The sequence below is a fragment of the Schistosoma mansoni genome, chromosome 3 (assembly GCF_000237925.1).
Source record: "Schistosoma mansoni strain Puerto Rico chromosome 3, complete genome".
In the NCBI taxonomy this organism is placed as follows: Eukaryota; Metazoa; Platyhelminthes; class Trematoda; order Strigeidida; family Schistosomatidae; genus Schistosoma; species Schistosoma mansoni.
Window position 1 is genome coordinate 17344283 of NC_031497.1, and position 23011 is coordinate 17367293.

At 35.8% G+C, this 23011-nt stretch overlaps 3 protein-coding genes across 3 annotated transcripts in view; 1 reads left to right on the top strand and 2 right to left on the bottom strand.

Annotated features, from left to right (window-relative positions):
• The window catches only part of Smp_165170 (putative transient receptor potential cation channel,subfamily m, member), a gene marked incomplete at its 3' end in the record, with an annotated part of 56457 nt that extends 52105 nt beyond the window's left edge, over positions 1 to 4352 (top strand). Inside the window, exons 19-20 of the mRNA XM_018799457.1 lie at positions 1160 to 1341; positions 4105 to 4352. Coding sequence (XP_018651244.1) covers positions 1160 to 1341; positions 4105 to 4352 — 430 coding nt within the window. The remainder of the gene's footprint in view (positions 1 to 1159; positions 1342 to 4104) is intronic.
• A 9665-nt stretch (positions 4353 to 14017) lies between these two features.
• On the bottom strand, positions 14018 to 17659 carry Smp_079840 (uroporphyrinogen-III synthase; the record flags this gene model as incomplete). The annotated part of the gene is made up of 8 exons (XM_018799458.1): positions 14018 to 14137; positions 15876 to 15983; positions 16903 to 16982; positions 17019 to 17093; positions 17152 to 17238; positions 17290 to 17340; positions 17382 to 17544; positions 17591 to 17659. 8 exons carry the CDS (start codon positions 17657 to 17659, stop codon positions 14018 to 14020), a joined length of 753 nt encoding a protein of 250 aa, XP_018651245.1.
• A 1649-nt stretch (positions 17660 to 19308) lies between these two features.
• On the bottom strand, positions 19309 to 19881 carry Smp_165180 (hypothetical protein; the record flags this gene model as incomplete). Its single annotated transcript, XM_018799459.1, has 1 exon — positions 19309 to 19881. The coding sequence occupies one exon, from the start codon at positions 19879 to 19881 to the stop codon at positions 19516 to 19518; it is 366 nt and encodes a 121-aa protein (XP_018651246.1). The 3' UTR covers positions 19309 to 19515.
• Between the last annotated feature and the right edge of the window lie 3130 nt (positions 19882 to 23011).

Here is a 23011-nt window from a genome sequence, read left to right on the forward strand (position 1 = left end):
GCCACTATCCATCTTTGCTTACAATGCTTGTTAAATAAGGCTATATCGAGGCAATACGCACAGTATGCACATATGCCAATAAGAGACTGACCAGTTGCAGTCCTAAACATCAATCGGAAGATTCAAACAAGTAATGCTAAGTGAATTTAATTCCAACAATTCTTAGATAAATTTGATTTTGATTATTACCATGATGATGTTCAGATAAGTTTGCTGTATGAAATATTGGAATTATTTAAGTTTTATTCCATGAGATTATTTCAAATATAGTGCTCATAAATAATATCGTCTCTAAACTCGGCACCCAATTTCTGTCTAACTATTTGTTCAAGTATTGACGAAAAATCGTATAAATTATCTTCAACTTTGATCTAAATAGAATCCAATGTCATTCTGATCAAAACTATTATCTACTGTAAGCAAAATAAATTCAGTCTTTCGATAGTTTTCATTACGGACTGTTCTTACATAACCATTGGATATAAGGAAACATTGGACAACTGCTTAATCCTAGTGTAGTATTCTTCAACTATGTCCATATCTAGTCATACGGGGTTTCAAACCTTGGACTTTCATATCTTGTTGGTTTACTTTCTTAACTCTAATTGCGGTCGTTCATATTTCATGATATGGTTTATTATTTTCGATCTTTTCAACTTCATTCTTTCTGTGTTTTATCCTTTTGTATATCGAATTATATTACTTAGTAAGATCGTATAGCTTATATTTTTGTTAATCCTTATAGGACGTGTAATATTTTGATATTCCCAAGTGTTTGCTTATATTCTTATTCTTATTGTAATCGTATTTCCCCAGATCGTTTCAGTTACCGAATTAGCTAACTAGTCAGCTTTCACTACAGGCCCCAGTGTTAATTCAGAACAACGAAACACATTGAGTAAGAAATCTTAGTTAAAAATCAGAATTATATTAACAAGTGAATCATACTTCATTATCTGAGAAAAGTGCCGTTGATCATAACATTTTAAGGTAGTCAATAGAATCCTATAATAATGCTACAGTTGTTCAAACCTCCCAGCTTACGATGGTCTGTAATCATTCAAAATCTGTCTTCGAATGTATGTATATATATATCACAATTAATTTCATATTTGTCGCTTTATGCCGTGTTTTTTCCCTTTACTATTTTTGAAATCAGTAATGTATTTGAAAAAATTGAAGAGAATTCAATTGAATTATGGAAATTTAATATATTTTCAATAGTATTGGAATACAGTAGTAGACCAGTTCTACCGGTACCTTTCTCTAGTATCACAGCTATTATCAAATTTATATTGTATTGTCTACGTTGCAAAGTGGTTTGTTCAAAGATTCAACAATGTAAGTGTAGAGCATAATCATTTATGAAACATGTTTCTTTAAAGTATACATTAATTGATATTATCGGTGGAAACCAATTAGAACAACATATACAAACGAACAATATTGTTTTTGATTAGATCCTCATTAGGCTTAACTCTAATATACAATAAGGTTTATATGCATATACGAAATTATTAAACTGATCAAGGCAGTCTATGAGTTAATGATAACAGTGGAATAGATTACATAACTAAACATAGCAAAACGTACAAATTAGTAGTGTGATGACAGGTGTATTAGTTGTGATAAGAATAGTAAAGGCTTGAATCAATGTTTCGTAATAGGCAATTGGTCAATGATTAGAAAAATATATACTGAAATAACATTCATAAATAACTATAAAATTACATAATAAGAAGTGTTCAGATAATTGGACATTGAACCGTATATTCAGAAAAAGATAGGTAGGAGGGGTTGAAGAAAAATAAACGAATACAAAGACTTGGATTGTTAGCTTGAATTCCTATAGCTTCTGCTATATGTAGGAGATAAGATCGAACCCCATAAGGAAAATTAGTAGGAATACGATAAATTAATTAAAAGGACTTATTTGTCTCTACTGCATGGCCGCTAGTAATCAAGTATGACCGAATGGAGCCTAATATTGTTTTGATTCTACCCTATCATAGTAATGAAGAGAGGTGTTCACTAACTCGTTCCCTCGGTTGTCCAGTTGTACGCCCAATACAGCTTTCTCCACAGGAGCAGCTGAATTCATAGAAACACTTAGATAAGGCGGAACCAGGTAACTTATCCCTTAGTCGAGGAATCTCCCTAGATCGAGCCAATAAAGATAGACAGAGGTTAACTGCATTAACTTTTCTCTTCACTGTTCTAGTCAGTCTATCCCGTTGCACATCACCAGCTATATCTCCGTTGAATTTCAGCTTCAGGAAAAAGGGGTTTCTTACTAGCTGTTGATGTCGCTATTTTCCTGTTTGTTACATGCAAATTTTTCTTCAGGAAACCTTGTGGGCAACCCATTTCAATCAATATATTATGAATAAACTCTAGTTCCTTATTTGAAGTATCGACTGAGCATATCTTCCTATGTCTATCTGCAAGACATCTTAATAGGTTTCTCTTATAATGAATGGGTACAAAGCTAAGGAAATGTGTGCACTAGCTTGCTGAAGAACCTTTCCTACATTTCTACTTTCTTTCCCGTCTAACAAAATGTCAAGGAAATGTAGTTTATTATCAAGTTTCTCGTCACACGTAAATTTGATTGCTGAATATTTATTGTTAAATAGCTCTAAGAGTTCTTATTTCCCAATGTTTTGATCGACGATAATGAAAGTGTCATCAACGTAACGATAATAAAATTCAAGCTTATCGATAACCTTTTTAAGATATCCGTTTTCTAGTTTCTCAAGAAAAAAAATCATTCAGGATAGGACCTAGAGGTATTCCATCGCTATTCCATCAATTTGTCTATATAATTCGTTATTAAAGACAAAACAGACTTTCATTGTATATTTCAAACAAATTTTATACATTATAATTGTACAGTTACTAGCCGTAGTAACAAAAGTCCAGTGTCCTTTAACTTAAATTATTAATATCTAAATTAATAACTGCTAATGTGTTCTAAATAAACGTTACTTTTTCCTCTCCCACATAATATTAATAAGTCGAATTTGAAAAGCGAATACTTATGAATCATATCAAGTTAATAAGAGGATAATAATTCATTTCTTAATGACCTATATACATGATATTAAAATTACTACAAAGTAATTTGTAAATGGCAAACCTTTATGATTCACCTTCATGGTGAAGTCGAAATATTACTTTGCCAATCAACTACTGCATATGTAAAACTTATTCAGAATAATCAATCCCATCACACGTAGTCTTATTTGAACAGTAATCATGAGAGTAATTAGAAGCTTAGATAAACATTCTAATGTAAATTACACTTTAATACGTGGATGCTAGAATGTGACAAGACTGTAGAAGAAATTGCTCCATATATGAAGTTTTTTAATTGAAGTTTACATTTCAAATATCATTTAACGTCAGCTAAGTCTTCTTTAATGCAAAAATCAAACCAATGGGAGATACAAACAAAATAAAGAAGTAAACAATGATAGGTTTAAGGTTAACAAGAATCAATCAACATCGAGGTCTACATGACAAGCTGTGAGCCGTATATGGAGAAATTCGAACACTTCACTTCTACCCGAAGTTTGTTCTGATTATGCTTTTCAGAAGAACTATGAAAGCTCCATCTCAGAGAACTAAACTCCATCAAAACCTGTACTTAATAATTGTACTTCATAATTTAAAATATTTTCAAACCTATGTATAAGTTTTTCTAAAACGTTTATGTATATAAATAATGTAGACAATTCAAGTGTTAGAATCTTGCCTGCTAAATAAAATCAGTTGAAATACTGGACACTAATTTCCGTCCTTTGGATTTATATCACTCATTTGAATATTCTTGAGCATTAAATAAGATCTTGTTTTAAATAGACATTGTTTATAATGTAATTCAGAAGGCCAGGATAACCCAATATCTTCTTATCACAGTTTCAAAAAACTCAAGAATTGTGACGTCATAATTTGCTATATTCTTTGCATATTTTCACAACTGAACTGTTTTAACATTATACCAATATGTAAATAGATGCGTTAATCTGTTTTAAGTAGTAATGACACATTAAGTAAATAATTTTCAAATATTTTATAAATAACTCTTGGTCAATACTACAGGTTGTAAAACAACACCTCCAGTTGATCAAAGTGATGAAACAAGTTCGTTAACCAGTTCAAGTAAAGTTGTTATCAGCTACAAAGAAAATCCTAGATTAATCCCTGACTATATAAAGAAGAAACCTAAGAAAAATTCGAATCAATATAACGGTGTTGATGATAATGATGAATGGCCTAATCCTAGACAATTAGAAAACTATTGCAAAGGTGTACTTATTAGAAGGAATCTATTAAAACAAAATGAATAGTTTATATTTTCAAGATATAACAATAATACCAGAGGTCAGTTATGTTTTTTTTTCATAACAAAGCTATTCAATCGAAAAATTGTGTTCAATATAAATTTCCTGATAAACTCATTGAATAATTATTAGAGATTTCATTCAATAGTAGAGAAAATTATTATTTCAAAAGTTAGACATTAACATCGTCGGATGCCGGCTCAGTGGTCTATCGGTTAAGTGCTCTGGCGCGAGACTAATAGGTCCTGGGTTCGAATCTCGCGAGTGCGGGATCGTGGATGCGCACTGTTGAGGAGTCCCATAATAGGACGAAACGGCCATCCAGTGCTTCCAGGTTTTCGATGGTGGTCTAACTTCAATTGACTCATGATTTCAATTATGAAAATATTTCAAAATTGTATTGAAAAAAAACATTTTGAAATTTAAATAGGTTATTTTAACCAATGAATGGATGATTAAATGTTATTGATCAGTTGATGTTTTTCAGGGTATAATAACTTCAACTTGGGAGCTAAGACAAACTAGACAGTTATTTTGATCTCGTTTTATTTATTTATTGTAACACATAAATGTTGGTACAAAGAGGCACCAGATATATATGCGTCGCACAAATCTCATTTGATTTTTGTGAGGTCTGTGATACTGACCAGGTGCCCAGACTGAAGCAGTTGGTTTTCTTCGGGAGCCATACCCCGAGCCTTTGACTTGAAGGTCTAACCCACAAGGCAGTGTAGCATCATGAGGAAATACAGTCCCATGGTAGCCGGTGACCAACGAATGATTCATACGCCACTTGTTCCCTCAGGATACTGGATCCCATGTGCACCATTGATTTGGAATCAGGATTTTCCAACTCCCCTAGCTGGACTTTCCGTGTCCACCAAGCCGATTAAAGCGCCGGACATTCGAGAGGGAGAGCGAACTCTCCCCACTCTCGGCCGTACCGGGGCTTTTGGGGGCTTAAGTCTAGTTCGGCCCCGGGAGACCATACCACGTTGAAATCACCGATTCTCGTCCGATCTGGTTTAGTACTCCTTCGCTCTGCACACCAACGACGCTGTTGGGTACTTAAAGTCAGAAACTTTAATTCTCTTATCAGAGATAACATTTTAATGTTTGTGGCTATATAACTTACTTACTCGAATATTAGATTTGTCAATGGTGTAGACGCCCCCAAATGCCCTGGTACGGCCGAGAGTGGGGAGAGTCCGCTCTCCCTCTCCAAATGCTCTCACATGGCCACGCGAATATATAGCCTCTGCCAGGGAAGTCCTACTCACTGCCTTCTCGTAACGGGGGTGTTGTTTACGAAAGTGAGAGGACGAAAAGCGAATGCCCGGCACTTTAACCGGGTTGGTGGACACGGAAATTCCACCGAGGAGAGTTGGAAAACCCTGATTCCAAACCAATGGTGCACATGGGCTCCAGTATCCTGAGGGAACAAATGGAGTATGAACCAATTGTTGGTCACCGGCTACCATGGGACTGCATCTCCTGACGATGCTCCACTGCCTTATAGACTAGACCTTCAAGTCAAAGGCTCCGGATGTGGCCCCCTAAGAAAACCACCTGCTTTAGTCTGGGCACCTGGGCAGTATCCAAGCCCTCACTCAAATCAAATGAGATTTGTGTGGCGCATACTTATCTGGTGCTTCCTTGTACCAATATTTATGTGTTTAAATAAATAAATAAATAAGAACAATGATATAGAGGAATAGAAAACTGAAACTGTTATGTTCTAATGGTCCGTCTTTATCGTGCGACTAGTACACTGATTTATATGACTTTGGCAATGTGCCAAACTAATGACCCGGTAACCAGTAGAGCTGCCTAGAACTATCTCTAATTCCTTATTGGTTCTTCCTTAGCCCTACCCGTTTGGGTCCAGAACACAACTTCAGCTTCTGAAACAGACAGTGCTAGACTACCGTCATTTATTAAAATGTTATAAAATATAATTTTTGTTGTTCTTGCTCTTTTTGCTTGATTCCCTCGATTTTATGCAAAGAAAAAGTATCATATAATTAATTCATATGTGCATCTTTCTTTGTCTCTTCCCTTCTTTTTTAAGATTTAAAAGCAAGAAAGAAATTATAGAATGCTGTCCAATTACCACAATCTTTATAATTCAAATAATAATAAAAAGAAGGAGAATGAGCATTTCTTTTATATATTATAAATAACTTGATTTTAATGTATTCTCATCGTCTTTTTCTTTTCTTGCTAATAATCTCTTACTAATGTACTTTTATTTATATAGACGCTTTGAATGGTTTGTAATTACCCCTTCAATAGTCTTTCCTTTCTTTTTTTTTATCATGTTATTGTGGTTAGTTTTTTCCCTATTTTGAAAAAAAAACTGATTTGTATCTTTGAATTACTTTCTTCAATTTTATGAATTAATGCAAAATGTATAACCATTTAAGATCATACACAAATAAATACATACGGGATATCTGTGACATTTTACTGTGATGAACGGTGTATGATATACTTACACCTATATATATATATATATAATTGAAAAAATGAGGCTAAAGTATATAGACGAACTTCGCTGATGCTTGCATTGGCCTAGTGATATCTCACATCCACTTCTCAAGTTCAAAATAAGGTTATAGATTAAGAGTTTAAATTAGGAGTCAAGATAAGAATTTAGGATTAATGTCTTCATCTTCTGTAATGCAAGAATTCTGTATAGTCAAAAGGATGAATAAATTTTGAGCACAAATTTCGAAAGTGTTATCTTAATTCTGATTGGTTTGTTTCTGTAGTCTAATTCCACTCAGAAAATCAAATTACAAGTAAGTTGATAATGAATTGAAATATATGCACTGAATTTATTTCTGTTTAATTAAAATCACAATAACCTTGGAGTCAAACTAGTATTTTGTAATCCAACAGGTTCCCACATAACTGTTCTCAGTCATAGATACATAAGTAAATCGATATCAACAGATGGGATAAATAATCCATGTTGGCCATTTTTTCATAATATATCGTAAGTGATATTATACACATTCAGATTAAAAGAAGCAACAACAAAAAATAAAAGTCACTACAAATTTACAAAATCTGAAAAACATGTTTCGTACGACCAACTGGGAAGTATTTACAGATGACTCAATAGAAAACACAACGGATGTTATCACCTGTTATCTTAAATTCTGTTTGGATATTTGCTGTCCTACCGAAACCTTCTTTTTAAGTTTTGATCGACTTACATCTCCACAACTAAAACGACTACGGAGGGTAAAAGAAAAGATGTACAAGGAGAAAAATACTATTGAAGTTCGTAAGTTAAATGGTCAAATAAGCCTAGAGATTAGACGTCTCAACTCTGTTTACTCAGAAACTCCTGTCTTGTAAAAGCTCTCCAAGTATGTGGAAACTCTTTGAAGAAATTACAGGGGACAAGCAGACTAGAAGCGATAACCAGCTGAATGTTTGTGACTTAAATAAGTCCTTTATTCGTCAGTCATCTGACATCATGCTCCCTATATCCAAGGGTTTGAAGAATAATTGTGTCCGCAGTTTCACTGAAAATGATGTCCGAAAATGTCTCCAGTCTCTGAATTCATCCCAATGTCTAGGACCTGATGGTATCCCAAACCTCCTTTTTAAAAAAATGTGCTGATGTTTTATGTTATCCATTAACGAATATCTTTAACAGACCCTTCTCATCTAATGTCTTACCGAAAATGTGGAGAAAGATAAAGATAATCCCTATACCAAAGAAAGTTTCTGGTGATAAAAATGTGAAACTTAGACCCATAGCAATAACCTCACCTTTCCTCAAAATAATGGAAAAATTACTGATATAACCACTTCAACCTGCAATAAAAGAGCACTGTGATCCATATCAGTTTGCTTACAAATGCAAAAGAAGCACATTAGATGCCGTTGCTATTCTGCATCACAATATAGTGTTCGGGTTGGAAAAGGGTAAGAAGTATGTTAGATGCGCTTACCTGGACTTTACCTCTGCTTTTGATTCTATTCCAAGACACCTCTTACTTAACAAGCTGATCAGCATCGACACTGACATCTGGATAACCAATTGGCTACGTTCCTACCTTTCTGGAAGAGAACAGTACACTGTATTTGAAGGAAAGTGTTCAACATCTCTACTGTCTACTGTAGGTGTGCCACAAGGAGCTGTTCTTTCACCTCTGCTCTTCTCTTTCTTTCTGCATGATTTGCCATCTTCCACAGAAAACACTTTTGTAAAATATGCGGACGACCTCACTGTATGTATGCTGATTTCTACATCCTTACATCCTATAGAAATGAATGAGCTTTTGTCTCGTATTGAAAGGTGGTCTGTTGGTAATGGTCTCTTACTCAATCCATCTAAATGTCAAGCTGTTAACTTTAGCTTGAGACATGGAAAGAACCTATACTCTATTTTGGGATCCCATAATGCTTGTGCCATTGGAGACTCCTTAATAAACACAGTGTCGAAGGTCAAATATCTTGGTGTCATTTTTTCCTCTGATCTTTCTTGGTCTTCTTATGTTTTACTGTTATCGAAAAAAGTTTACCGTTTGACATACTACAAAAAGAGGCTGCATGCTTTTGGGATTACTCGCCATTTACTCTTACAATTTGTAAATTCCTGCATGTTACCTATTATTTTATATTGTTCTCCATTATTCTTTCCCGGGCTTTTGAGAAAAGACTTTGCTGTTTCGCGTGGAGTGCTGAAGGCAGTTTGCAAGGTATGTGGTGAATCTTTTGAAGCCATTATTAATATGCTTGTGGATAGACATCTTAAGTCTTGCAAACTCTTTGCAGGTGTTATCTTATCAGATACTAACCATCCGTTTCATTTATATCTTTCTCTTTGTATATCTTCTGGTAGGACGAGACGTAAATACATTAAAATCCATGCACGCAAGCAAATCTATAAACGTTCTGTAATACCTTACCTAGCAAATTTACTTTGTGACGAACAGGCTGTTAGAGTTGACCTAGTAAATAACCTGTATTCTTAAGCATGTCTCAAATTCGATAATTTGTATAAACTCAGATTTTCTTAAACCTTTTTTTATTTCTGTTCTGTTTTTTTATTTTGGTTTTTTTTTGTTTGTTTTTGGTAAAAAAAAAAGCTTGTTGAAATAACTCGTGCTGAGAATTCTATATTGTACCAGATTATAATATTGAATAAAGCCATTAATAATAATAATAATTGTTACGAAGCGACGAGAGGTTCAATGATGTTATTCTATTGTATCTTAAACTTATTACGTAATTCTGCGTAATAATTCTCCAATATCTATTGCATGAGAAATGATTTTTAAAATCATAAGTGTTAAAAAAAATACATTTGCTATCATTTTTTCTGTTGATCACTTTGGTTTGCGGGAGACCGAAAATATATCAGTTTCAGAAATAATGACCGAGTTATTACGAAATAAAATTAGTATGTTATCATACTAAATACAAATTATATACACAAGGAAAATATACTGGACGTTACTTAAATTGTCAGTAGTATGCATGTTCTTAATATCAAAATAATGACATCATTCGAAAGAATTACTTGAGGAAGGTCAATAAGATCATTTTTGAACATGGATCGATCTACACTAATCAAGTTAATTTTGAGATATGGTACTTAAAATCTTCATCTATCAAACATTAACAACAAAACCTTAAATATTCTACACTATTCAACTCAACAGTGAGATTGTACCTTCCTGTAGTCTGTCGAAATCCATTTTACACGTCAGTTAAAAGTTTGCAAGGGGAAAATATGTGCATCGTACCCCATAATTATAATAACTACTGAAGGCTATAACTTGAAATACCTTTTACTGAATTTTTACGCCGAATACGAACCTTTTTTTCTCCATACCAATATGATTGCTATGCTGCCCTGATCAAGTTCTATTAAATGTTTGCTCACTACTGTAGACTCAGTGCATACCTCACACAATTTCGATACATACATTGCAATCTGAGTAATGTTATCAAATACCTCCTTACCGTTAGAGACTAATCACGGAGAACAATGTTTTTCCGATGTGTCTGAATTTGAGTGGTAATAGTTAACTTATCTGTTTCTTTATAGTGGTTTGTCGGGGATTTTGAGCCAGCAAGATTATGATGAAGTGTTCGTTTTACGTTAACCATTGAAGTTCGTTAAGTTAAATCTGGATATGAATCATACTTTAAAGTAGTTGTTTGAAACAGCATGTTCTCCAAGTGGATGATTAGTTTTTTAATATATTTTATTCCGCGATATCGAGGAATAATCTAAACAAATATATCCAAATGATTTTTTTAGTAACAATATTTTCCCTCTTTATGTCAGTGAACGTTAATTTGCAAGGTCCATGCCTTTTCGTTTGTGTATCGTTTCTATTGAAGCGTGATTCTTTTCGTTAATCGTCGGCTAAGCGAGCATTGCTTATTTCTATATTTTAACGTGTGATACCTCTCAGCTATGTTCTTTGAATTCTTCCTATTAGAATATAAACTACCAAATTAAAATCGCAGCATAAGAAAAATACGAATACTGACGTTACCATCGATAATGCTTTCATGCAACTCAAGAAATACTCATTAAGAAAAAATTACGTTTTTATTATTCGCATACAACCGGTTTACTAGGTATGGACTCGTGTACTTGGCTTCCACCTACACTCTAAGTGTGAAAGCTATTGAAACTACCTGGTTATCTAAACTGAAGTTGATGGGAAAAAGTTTGATCTGGTGCTTTGTGACAGAAAGTTGTACACCCAAACCACTAAGTTACATATACGTCAATTATGTATGATTTATCGTTGCTCTCAACCCCTTAGTTTTATATAACTTAATATTATTTATTCAACTGCTGAAACCTTATTGGTTGATATCAAGTTTTCATAGTTGACATTAGCACCGTTGGTAGGTCCTGGGTTCGAATCTCACGAGGCAGGATCGTGGATGCGCACTGCTGAGGAGTCCCATAATAGGATGAAACGGCCGTCCAGTGCTTCCAGGTTTTCCATGATGGTCTACCTTCAATTGACTCATGATTTCAACTATGAAAATACTGAAATCTCCGCAAAACCCCTTCTGATCGATATCAAGTTTGTTTGAATGTTACGGATATTAATTTAAAATCATTCCATCGTTAAAAACTAAAATAACTCAATCACATATTTCCAATTACTTTATTATAAACTATTGACTATATCAATGGAAACCGATTCTGATTGAAAATGCTATCCAGATCATTTTGTTGATATAATTACTAATAATAAATAATAAACTGTAATGAATTGTTTAGCACTTTTATTGATTGACTAGGATAATTTTAATGACATTTATTAGAAAAACAAAAACAGATTTTTATATAGAACATGTACAGTATTGGGATAATGTATTGGTGAACCAATCAAAATTGATATAATTTTTTTGAAAAAAAGGGATACAAAGGGAATCAATAAATATATTACTGAAATCGAATAAGGAATTATCCATTCTATCCACATTATCTTAATCCTCATGTAACAAGGTTCAATAGATTTGTTCATTCGTAAAATTGGTCAATATAAACATGGTCACTAATCGAAGATGTTTGTATTCTGTTCGTTCATCTTTCAGGTTAAAACTGTCAGTAAAGTTAATAACGTTTTCGTTGAAAAAATGAATACTTATAATATGTTTGTATTCATATACAGTCGAAATTTCGTTATATAATCACAGGTAAAAATGAATTTCAATGTATGAGAATGTGTCCGTACATGTAATTGTAAAAGAATGTTTCAAACATGTAACATTATTTTCAAGTGGCTTAATCCATTGAACACATCTGTGTAGAAAAAAGTTTGAATATGCATCATCCTGAATTTCTTTTTCCATTAATCTTACTTAAATAGTAACTAAAGATTGACTAAATAGTCCGCTGTCACAAAATAATAAACATTTACAAGCAGAAACAGTAGTCTGCTTTAACTTAAATAATTTTGTTCAATTCATTGGTGTTAAATAGCAAGTGACGGGTGAGATGCCCAATTATTTTCGTGGTAGTTGATAATCACTAGCAAATTGTGTCTACGATCTCGAAAAAACTAATGCGCCCTATCGGATTTTCCCCCAACTCACACAGTGTTCTAATCAGAGATATAATCATTGTTTGACCTAGGGTTCATATTGAAACTTGGTCGGTAGATTTTGGTCAGTATAAAAGATTAGACAAACATAATAATGATTAGTACTCACAGATCAGATGATAGTTTATTAATCCAAGAATTTTCCATTTTACCATATTTTATTCATCAAGGTCACTAGACGTACACTTGAGTAAACTAATTTAATTCCTAGCATTAGAGTTTGATACTTCTTTTATGCCTTCCTTTTGCAACAAACATTAGAATAATGTGACTGAAACGTTTTCGAAACTTGACCAACATAGATGAAGTTCTTTTCTATTGAATTGTGAATAATCTGTCGAACATAACAATAGAAGTCTACAGATAAATACTGCTGACGAACTTAACTCTCTTAACATTAATTCTGGTTACTGAAAGCATTGGTACTACGAAATACAGATCTGTGAGCACTCAAAGGAGCACATATTTACAAACTTTTATATAATCGGATAATCTATAGACATAAGGACCTTGTAACAAGAAAGATACTTCATTTTGTACCGTAATGGTGTTTTCGATATTCAGTCAGTTCAGAATGAATCATAATCGATACGAAATGAAATAGGTGCATATGTATCGTACCCACTTTAATTAATCGTCTGAAAATAAATTTTCTGTTAGACTTCGAAGATTTAACCGGTCTACAACGAATATTCGTAAGCAGACTAGAGTTTGTAAGAACTGATAAAAAAGAACACCAACTGATACATCACTGAAGCAGTCTAACTTTCATCACTGGAACTGATAACACTGCAGCTGTTCAGTTAAGCAATAATTAGTTGTTAAACGAAACTAACATTTAATTATGATCACTACAGAAGAATATTCTAATTTGGAAGTTGTCCCCATCCTACTGAATGATATGACTACTCCAATGGAATTTTAACACTGGAAAACAAGTCAACATTATACACTGAATGATTTCATCCTGTCTTGTTTGAAATACCCTAAACTAGTTTAGTTAAATAGATACATTTTAATTTGAACCACCATTGTTGATTACTAAAAGATTACGAGATAACTTGATGGTAGAATCTTTTCAAGTGACAAATTCGGTAAATACTCAAATTCTACCGGTATTTCAATTTTACATCATTCCCACAATAAGTTGGAGATAATATCATTTCCCGAGGAAGAACATATTTTGTAAAACAGTAAATTTATTGAAAAATACTAATTTCAAATGCATTGTGTAAAAAATAATGCCAGCAATTCATATAATTGAACTAATCATTATTTTAAACAAATAAATACGTTGTGAAGTTCACAAATCATAAATAAGAAAACAAGGCACAATTTTTGTAAAATAAGAAAGCATACAAATATATTCTTTGCAGAAAAAAACACAATCAAAGCTGCTTGAATAAATAATATCTACTAACTTTACTATCCCAAAAAAAAGTAATAAAATTCCTTGATATTGGAAATGGTTGGAAATAAATAAATACAAATAGGTCAAAGTATATTAAGCAGCATAGAATTGGGATTCGCAAAAACAAAAAGTTTCTTTACTGATGACTATGAACATCATTTTAACTGCTTTAATGCTGTTAGTAGACTTTCCGGTTTAGGTGATGAGGCGACCGCCGAAACGGTCAAACCTAATTCTTTCAATCTTGTTGCTGTTGCGCGTCCCATAGCAACTAACTAATTGACAAACAAAGGGTTAAATAAGTAATTATTAATAAAAGCCGATGACATTTAAAAATTTTCTTTTACAATACAATCGAGGTTATATACAATTTCTAAAACAACCTAGGTCAATATATACTAATATCAGATCCTACTTCGATAAGGACCAACTATTAAATGATATAATTTTGTGTAGTAATGTTATAGTACACTCTTTTAGTGTGAAGTTTAATAGGACTACTTGACTGTTTAATTCTAAGCAAGCACAGGAAAGTTTATAGACGAGGCCTATGGAACGAAGTTTGGCGCTATAATTACCATACTTTTAACAATGGTCACATATTTGATTCTTTCACACCTACTTTGTTTTGATCAGCTAAACATTAAGCCCAAGCTGTATATATCAAGTGTTGTTCGGCTGATAACATACACATATACTTTGTGATGAGTTCTGTCTACTTAAAACCACTTGTAGTAGTATTCGCATACATAAATTAATGAGCCAAAGCTGAAATGATAGTGAAGGCTAAAAGAACCTGGAATTAAATCGCCTTCTTATCACTATTATGATATAAGACCAGAGACTAAAAAGCGATCACAATTCCTGGCTTGCTTGGTAACCTTGAGGTCACTGATTCGAACAAGATAGCTGCTCAAGATTTCCACAAACTTACATGATCGTATTATCATAGTGGCTGAGTCTGATGACATTCTAGATCACTTGAATACGGAGCAGATCGTTATAAGGATAATTTAAAAAATTACATCTAACGACAAAATGAAACACTGAGAAATTTTCTAGTTTGCATGTTTTCTAACAGTTTATCATTGTATTATTTTCATGAGCTCAAAAATATTCCTCCTTATAAAACAGCACCAAACATTTGCGCAACAGCCAATCAACAATCATCTATCGTGAAATATGGAAGTTTCATAAAATATGTATGGACTTCTTAATAATTTGATTGATTTATCATTTAAAATGTTACAAATTTTGAATACTTTCCTTAAGTCTTCAAGGCGCACAGCTATCAGAATAGATTTCTGTGAGAGTAAAAATACTTTTGTTTGCTTCAGATTATCTTTTTTCGTAATTAGCCACTTTAACCACTAAACACATCGCACAAATTTCCAAGATGTTATTGTGTTACAGACTAACTAATCTTTACAATTTTTGTCGAATATACTACAGAAGAAAACCTGAAATTTTATCGGTAACCGTACTTTAGCTCATTTTCCATGATAAATGAAATAAAATGGAAATCTGTCCCAAATTTAGCTAACAGTATTAAGTAAACTGAAATAAATTGTTTATGTATCTCATAAGATAAGAGACTAGATCTATGAGTCTACAAAAATTATTTTCAGCTTTTGTCACAATGTAGTAAAACTTAGAATTAATGAACACGTCAACAAATGATGACACTTAACACAAACCAAATATGTATAAAGACTCGATAAGATAAACTCGAAGTTTTGATCTAGTATAAGAGGAGAAACTCCTAGTATGCCTCCATGAAGTTGGAGATGTGTTATGGTGCATGGTATTTGATGTCAGTTTACAATGAGAACTAGCTTCTATATACTATTTGTTTATCACGATGTAGTTATTTCCAATAGTCCTCATGAAAAAACCGGGGCTAAAATTTAATTGATTAGACGAAAACACAAGTCCAGGAACTTTGGATAGAAATAGTACGGATACCTTTTCAAGTGAAATAAAATTGGAAAAGTAGAAAAAACGTACACGTACTTTAATATTTGGTCGATGTGGTTTAATTTCAGTTAATAATATATTTTCAGTCAATGAAACGCCAGAAGGACTGAAAAATACTAAGCATTCAGGAATAGGATTTCCTTCCTATAAAAGGAACACAAACACTAACAAATTATTTTTATAATTATAGGCTTCGTTATCATACAAAAAGACGATCAACTACAAACAATTGGTACCAAATATCCGAAAACTCATCTCTATGCCTTACTTTTGGCTGATAAACGTCGAAGAGAGTATCATCCTTAGTGTATCTTCAATTTTTTTCAATTATTATTGTTGCTAATTGGTACCAATGATCTTTGATTAACATTATTTAATAATACAAATCTTAAGGGAGTATGTTCAAAACTACTTTCTAATAAAACATACCACACAACTTAAACATGCTTGTTTTTGAAGGATACCTGAGCTAAGATTCTGCAAGTAAATTCTACCTGATTGCCCTATTCTCATTTCAAACCATGAACTTTGAAAATATTAGATTTTTTATGAACATTTTGGAACTTAGTTCTTCTGTTACCCTATCCATTGTCAAGCTTTATGTACTTTAATGGTACGCTTTTCAATGACAAATATTGCCGAAAAACCTCTCGGTCAACAGGTAGTTATTACTTACCAGTAGGATTCAGTCCAAAAGTCAATGACTTCACCGACTGATCCCGGCCAGTTAATTTTCACCTATAGTTTGGTGAGAAGAGTCTTTAACCAAACTCAGCTGCTGTATGGACTGCTTACTTACGGTTGGTGTACTGAGGTACATATGAAGCATTTGCAGTGAACAGAACGTTGCTTCGGTTGCACTTTCTGAAAGGAATTATTAAGCTAGCTGTAAAATGAACAATGTGAATGATCCAAAGACGCTATGTTGTGAAGTAAGCAACAAATACATATAATTGAATTCAGAAAATGCTGCTAAACCTAGCCAAAAAACCGGATGTTACTTTGAGGGAATAAATTTATTTTAAAACGTTACTGTTGCAGTGCCTGAAAACGAAGAACTTACACATAAATTCAATCGCAACTTTTCATGAAGTTGAGTATTTTCCACAGAGGAATAAGCCGTAATGATATTTACTTTTTTTCCTGTATTTCAAAAAGATTAGGTAATTATACAGAAACCTTCATTTTCCAAAACTTTCGGTAGTGTGTCGCGGTGTACTTGCCCACATGGAAAAAATATAGGTTTATCCAGTTCTGTAAAATGATGATTTGTGTATAATGAGTGGAAGAAACTAGGTTATCTACAGATTACTTGAGGCAAAGTGTTTCAAAATAAAACTTGCGAGCTTCTCGGCATCACCAGATTCCGCTCCCTTAGGCAAAAATCCAGCCTTTTTAGCTATAAAACAATTTTATTGATATATATATATATAACTATGGGGTCAATTACCTTGTAACTCAGTGCTAGGACCAACAACGAAACAAAGGTCATTTTCATTGCCTATCATTTACCAGAGGGAGTCATAACAAAATTACACTAACCTGTTAGTCCAGCTTTAACACAAGCGATTACGGAACGTGGGCTACTAAAAATAATGCAACTGTGATTGTTCCTCCAATTTTTGTATTCCGCTAGATTTGATATGTTATACTCGAAATCTAGAGTTTCCAGCAAGTCTACAGTGAAACCTGAATTTTTTAATATCTAAGTTTCCAAAACGGAGGATAAAATAATCATAAAATTATCCTACCTGTACGTAAGGGTCATCACTGATGCTAGTAGCATTTTCACCAGCCGATTTAAGGAGAACTACATACATTGGTAGATCGAATACAAATATTCTAGTAATACAGGAAAGGACAAAAATCAGGTCAAGGTACTGAGTAGCTATTAAGACACGCTGATAGACTATTATAAACCATCACACAGATTTTTCTTTTCACAATTAGATATGAAAGTGAATTTTCTTATATTTTTAACACATGATTAACAGGGAAAATTATTGTTTAATAAATGTGTCTATAGAACAATAACAAGAGGATAATGCTTTTGAAATACAGACTAAAGATTGTAAATTTGACAAAGTCGTGTCATTTGATTATTACAAAAAGCCTCATGTTCTATTTCCGAAAAGATTATCACTTGTCCATGGTAATTATTTGGCCCGTAAAGTGTTTGCGTTAACTGTGTAGCAAAGAGTAGCTTTCTTTTTGTGGTTTACCCAAGTTGACAAACATTCCAGGGTAACATCTACAGGCCAGTGAAAGCTTTGGATTATCTTCAAACCTAATGAGCATTTCTCCAGGAATAAAGATTTTGGATCATTCATCTAATTACGCATTACTGTACCACACAAGCAGTACGTCAATGAATAGCAAGTCGTGAAAGCCAACTCGCGATTAGCTGCGGTAAGATTTCACTAACGCATAAGTCGTTCTTGAGTATAGGACTAATTTCTACACAGAGTTTAGAGAAAAATATAAGAAACTAAAGAATACTATAAGCAGAAAATCACATTACATAACTCCGAGTTTTAGTTATCGACTTAATTAAGCTACTCAACATATCCTGATCTCCCGTCTTTGAGGTAATTTTGGGGTTTTTGTGCCATTTCTCCAAAATTTTCTATATCGGCTTCCTCAAAATAGAGCTCAATCTCTAGAGATTGGGATAAGTAGCTTGTTATTCAGTTTCTATGTAGGAACGTTCCAAATACTATTAAGTTTACAGATATCCGAAAATTAGCAATTATAAGCCACATAGCACATATGTAAGACCTAGTAACCCAAACTCCAGAAACCTACGAACAGCTGAAAACAATAAATCGACCGGTACTCAAGACCTATGTAGAAAATATTAGCAACTGATGTATTAAAACAAATGCGAAACAATTTGCCGTTTTATTTATTTGTCTTATAATTATCAAATGCTCTTCCGAACTTTTAACGGTTGGAACTTACCTTCTCTGTGCATTTTTGTTGCACCACAGAAAAAAAGCTTCAGTCTTCAGTAATAAGGAGAGTAGTTTGATGAACCTATGTTAATCCTGACAGATTGCCTTCCACTCAAGGTTCAGCTTCTCCTTGAAAATGTTCACTGACGGGATTGATACCACTTGTTTGGGTAATGCGTTCCAGTCATTGACCACAAGATGGGAAAGACGAGACCCTACCTTTAGTTTATTAGATCGCGGTTTATGAACCTTCTTGTTATGACCTTGGGGCTTATCAGTGCTGGAGGGAGCGAAAAGATAAGACATATTAACACACAAATCATAATTAAAGATACGAAATGCCAGTATAAGGTCACCCCGCGTCCTACGATAAGACAAATGGAAAAGGTTCAGACATTTCAAACGCTTGTAGTGGATGTCGAGTCGTGGACGGACTATGATCACCACTACTATTCGATTACGCGTCCATAAACGACTTGGTTCCCTTGATAGCCCGTAAATCAGAAGGCTTTACTAGTCCAGATCAAGTATATTTATTGGCGATCTCGTGGTATCGAAATAATACCGAGACGTGCCAAAGAGTACAAGCGAATAAGCAGTGCGTGAGCAAGCTCGAACCAAACAAGGCGGATCGCGGAACAAGAAGTGAAACTGATACAGTTAAACAAATATAGTAAAACAATCTCTGGTACAATTGGTTACAATAATAATAATTGTTTCCGTTATTCCAATCGTGTTCTTATCGAGACTGGCCGGTCACTACAGGAGCCCCCCGCTAGAAAGTGTTTACACTTTCGATACGTAGCGGTTTCGTTCGTGGGACTGATCGCGAAACGTGCAATTGTAGGACGAAGGCGTTGGCAGAACAGGAAGTGATCGTTGATCCTCGAGTTGCCACCAAAAGTCTTTGACGTAGAACGGTACCAGAAGGAACGTACTGTATTGATTGCTTGGATTAGCATGCTACACCAGAGTGGTTTGTATCCAGAATCTGAAGGTTGCGTTCGTAGAGGTCCGGACCAGAAACGCTGCAGACGTAGGACGAAACCAGATTGAGCCACGGAACCAGATGCGACCAGGATAACCATGTTCGGGACCAAATGTATATCATACGTATTTGGAGTCAGAGAGATCGACTGAGTGCGTTGACTATAGCGTGGGTGATCAGGCCAGCTTTCGCCAAGATTGACTAAAGTCGACGATACCAGAACAGCGATGGTCAGAGGCGTAGGCTCGGGGTAAACAAAAAAAATGATAGAAAAAGAGAAAAGTGTAGCATTCGTGTAGTATAGGGGTAAGGTCCTATACTGTATCCGCTGCTGGTTATGAGGTTAGTCGCGAAAGCGTACGGGTAAGCGTACTCGGCGACCGGAACGTGAGACGGTAGTCTCGTTCGAACCTCGTGAGCCTGCAATCTCATCCGCAGTCAAGAGCGGTGTGGTCTGCTGGTCTGGACGTGAGACGGAAGTCTCGTCCGTAGATGGGGCAGATGACACGTGCTGTTGACTGGGACGTGAGAATGAGGTCTCAGGTGCATCTAGCGTGGGATCCGAAGTAGATGTAGAAATCCCGCTAGAAGCTCTGATGGGTCTAACATTGGGTCTCGGCTTATCAGGTATAGCACTGTCATCGACGTGTGCTGGCTTGAGACATTCAATGCTGACTGTTTCGATGCGGCCACGTCGATCAACCTTGAAGGTCTTTTCGTGACGGGAAATCACATGAAAAGGTCCTTCGTAAGGCTGTTGTAGAGGTTTGCGTACCGAATCTACTCGTATGAAAACATGTGAACAGGTAGATAACTCTCGAGGGAGAGCGACCTGTCGATGTTGTATACGAGTTGACACCGGAGTCAGTGTTCGCATGAATGCAGACAGTCGTTGGACGTAGTCTGATTCGCCGAACTTAGTGCTGCTCCGTGGTGTGAAAAATTCCCCAAGCAGACGCAATGTCGTGCCGTAAACAAGTTCAGCGGCGGAACATTGAATATCTGCCTTTAGACTCGTTCTGATTCCCAGGAGGACGAGCGGAAGGGTTTCGTACCAATTGTTGTTTTCGTGTGCTCGAAGAGCACTTTTAAGTTGGCGATGAAACCGTTCAACTAAAGCGTTTGATGCTGGATGGTAGGCGGTAGTGCGTATGCGTTCCGTACCAAGCAGCCGTGTTAGTGAGGAGAATAATGCGGACTCAAATTGTTGTCCTCGGTCAGTCGTGACAGTCGAGGGACAACCGTACATAGCTATCCATCGTTCTACGAAGCGGTGAGCGACTGTCTCCGCCGTAATAGACGTGATGGGAATAGCTTCGGGCCATCTTGTGAAACGATCAATGCATGTGAGTATGTGATCATACCCGTGCGATGGTGGTAATGGTCCTACAATGTCTATGTGAACGTGATCGAAGCGAGCATCAGGCGTAGCGAAAGTGCCAATAGGGGCAGCTACGTGCCTGTGCACTTTTGATCGTTGACATTGCAAGCATTGCTTTACCCACATACGGACATCTTTATTCATTGACGGCCAGACGTATCGTGCAGCTATGAGGCGTAGGGTGGCTGCGATACCAGGATGAGATAGACCATGAAGGGCATCAAAGACGAGACGGCGATAAGCGGAGGGTACGATGGGTCGAGGGAGGCCCGTAGAAGTATCGCATAGGATAGTACCTGAGCTAGTAGCTAGGGGTACTTCCCGGCACTGAAGGGACGTAGACTGTTGTGCTTCCGTGCATGAAGTATCGTTTGCTTGGGCGGCGGCCATAGCAGGTAGATCGAGCACTGGCAAAGTAACTGCATTCAGTTGGATACGTGATAAAGCATCAGCAACACAGTTCGACTCGCCTTTGACGTGACGAAGGTCTGTCGTGAACTGAGAGATATAGTCTAAATGTCTGCACTCTCGTGGTGAGTAGCGGTCAGACTTGGTATGCAGGGCATACGTTAAGGGCTTATGGTCGGTGAATAGGATGAAATTACGACCTTCTACAGCGTGCCGGAAATGTTTGATGGCGCAGTAGGCTGCTAGCAGTTCGCGACCAAAAGCGCTATATCTCGTCTCCGTAGGAGTGAGGCGTCGTGAGAAAAATTCGAGGGGCCGCCAACTACCGGAGATATTCTGTTGCATAACGGCTCCTATGGCGAAATCCGATGCATCAACCGCTATACTAAGCGTGGCTGATGGGTCAGGATGCACGAGAAGTGTGGCTTGAGCTAGGGCCGTTTTGATATCTGAAAATGCAGTACGTGCGGCGTCGTTCCATTCCAGTTTGCGTGGATTACCGCGAAGTAAATCGGTTAACGGTCGTAACTGTTCTGCCGCGTGCGAAATGAAGCGTCGATAGAAGTTGACCAAACCGAGAAATGCCTTCAGTTCCTTGAGTGTGGACGGTACAGTGTACTCCATTATAGTACGTACTTTATCCTCACAAGGTAGAATACCCTCATGCTTAATAACATGACCCAAGAATTTTATTTCCTTCTTCCCGAGTTCACACTTGTCGGGGTTGACTATTATTCCATTATCCGAAAGGCGCTGGAATAGTAGCGTCAGGTGTTGATAATGTTCATCTACGTTTGATGATGCGATTAGCAGGTCATCAATATAGACGTGAACAAAACCTAGGTCTCGTACAATGCTATCGATAAACCTTTGGAAAGTTTGAGCAGCATTCCGTAATCCAAATGGCATTCGTAGGAACTCAAATAAACCGAAAGGAGTCGTGATAGCAGTTTTCTCTATATCTTCAAGAGCGACTGGGATCTGGTGATATGCTCGTACCAGATCGATCTTGGAAAAAATTGTCGTGCCCTTGAGTGATGCCGTGATGTCATGTATGTGGGGGATGGGATAGCTATCGAAACGTGTAGCTGTGTTTAACGCTCGGTAGTCTCCGCATGGTCTCTAACTAACCCCATCCTTTTTTCGAACCATGTGGAGAGGTGAGGCCCAAGGACTGTGAGAAGGACGAATAATACCAGTAGCTAGTAAATTGCCAAACTCACGTTTAGCGAAAGCTAATTTGTCCGGTGCCAGTCGGCGAGGTCTTGCCGTGACTGGTGGTCCGCGGGTGACTATGTGGTGTACCACACGATTGGTCACCGATGGAGTCTCCTCGAGAGGTTTAGCTAATTTGGGGAATTTCTGAAATAAAACGTGGAATAAATCGTCACGCGAATGAAATACACCTGTGATTCGGTACGCGTTTGTATGGGCTTTAGAG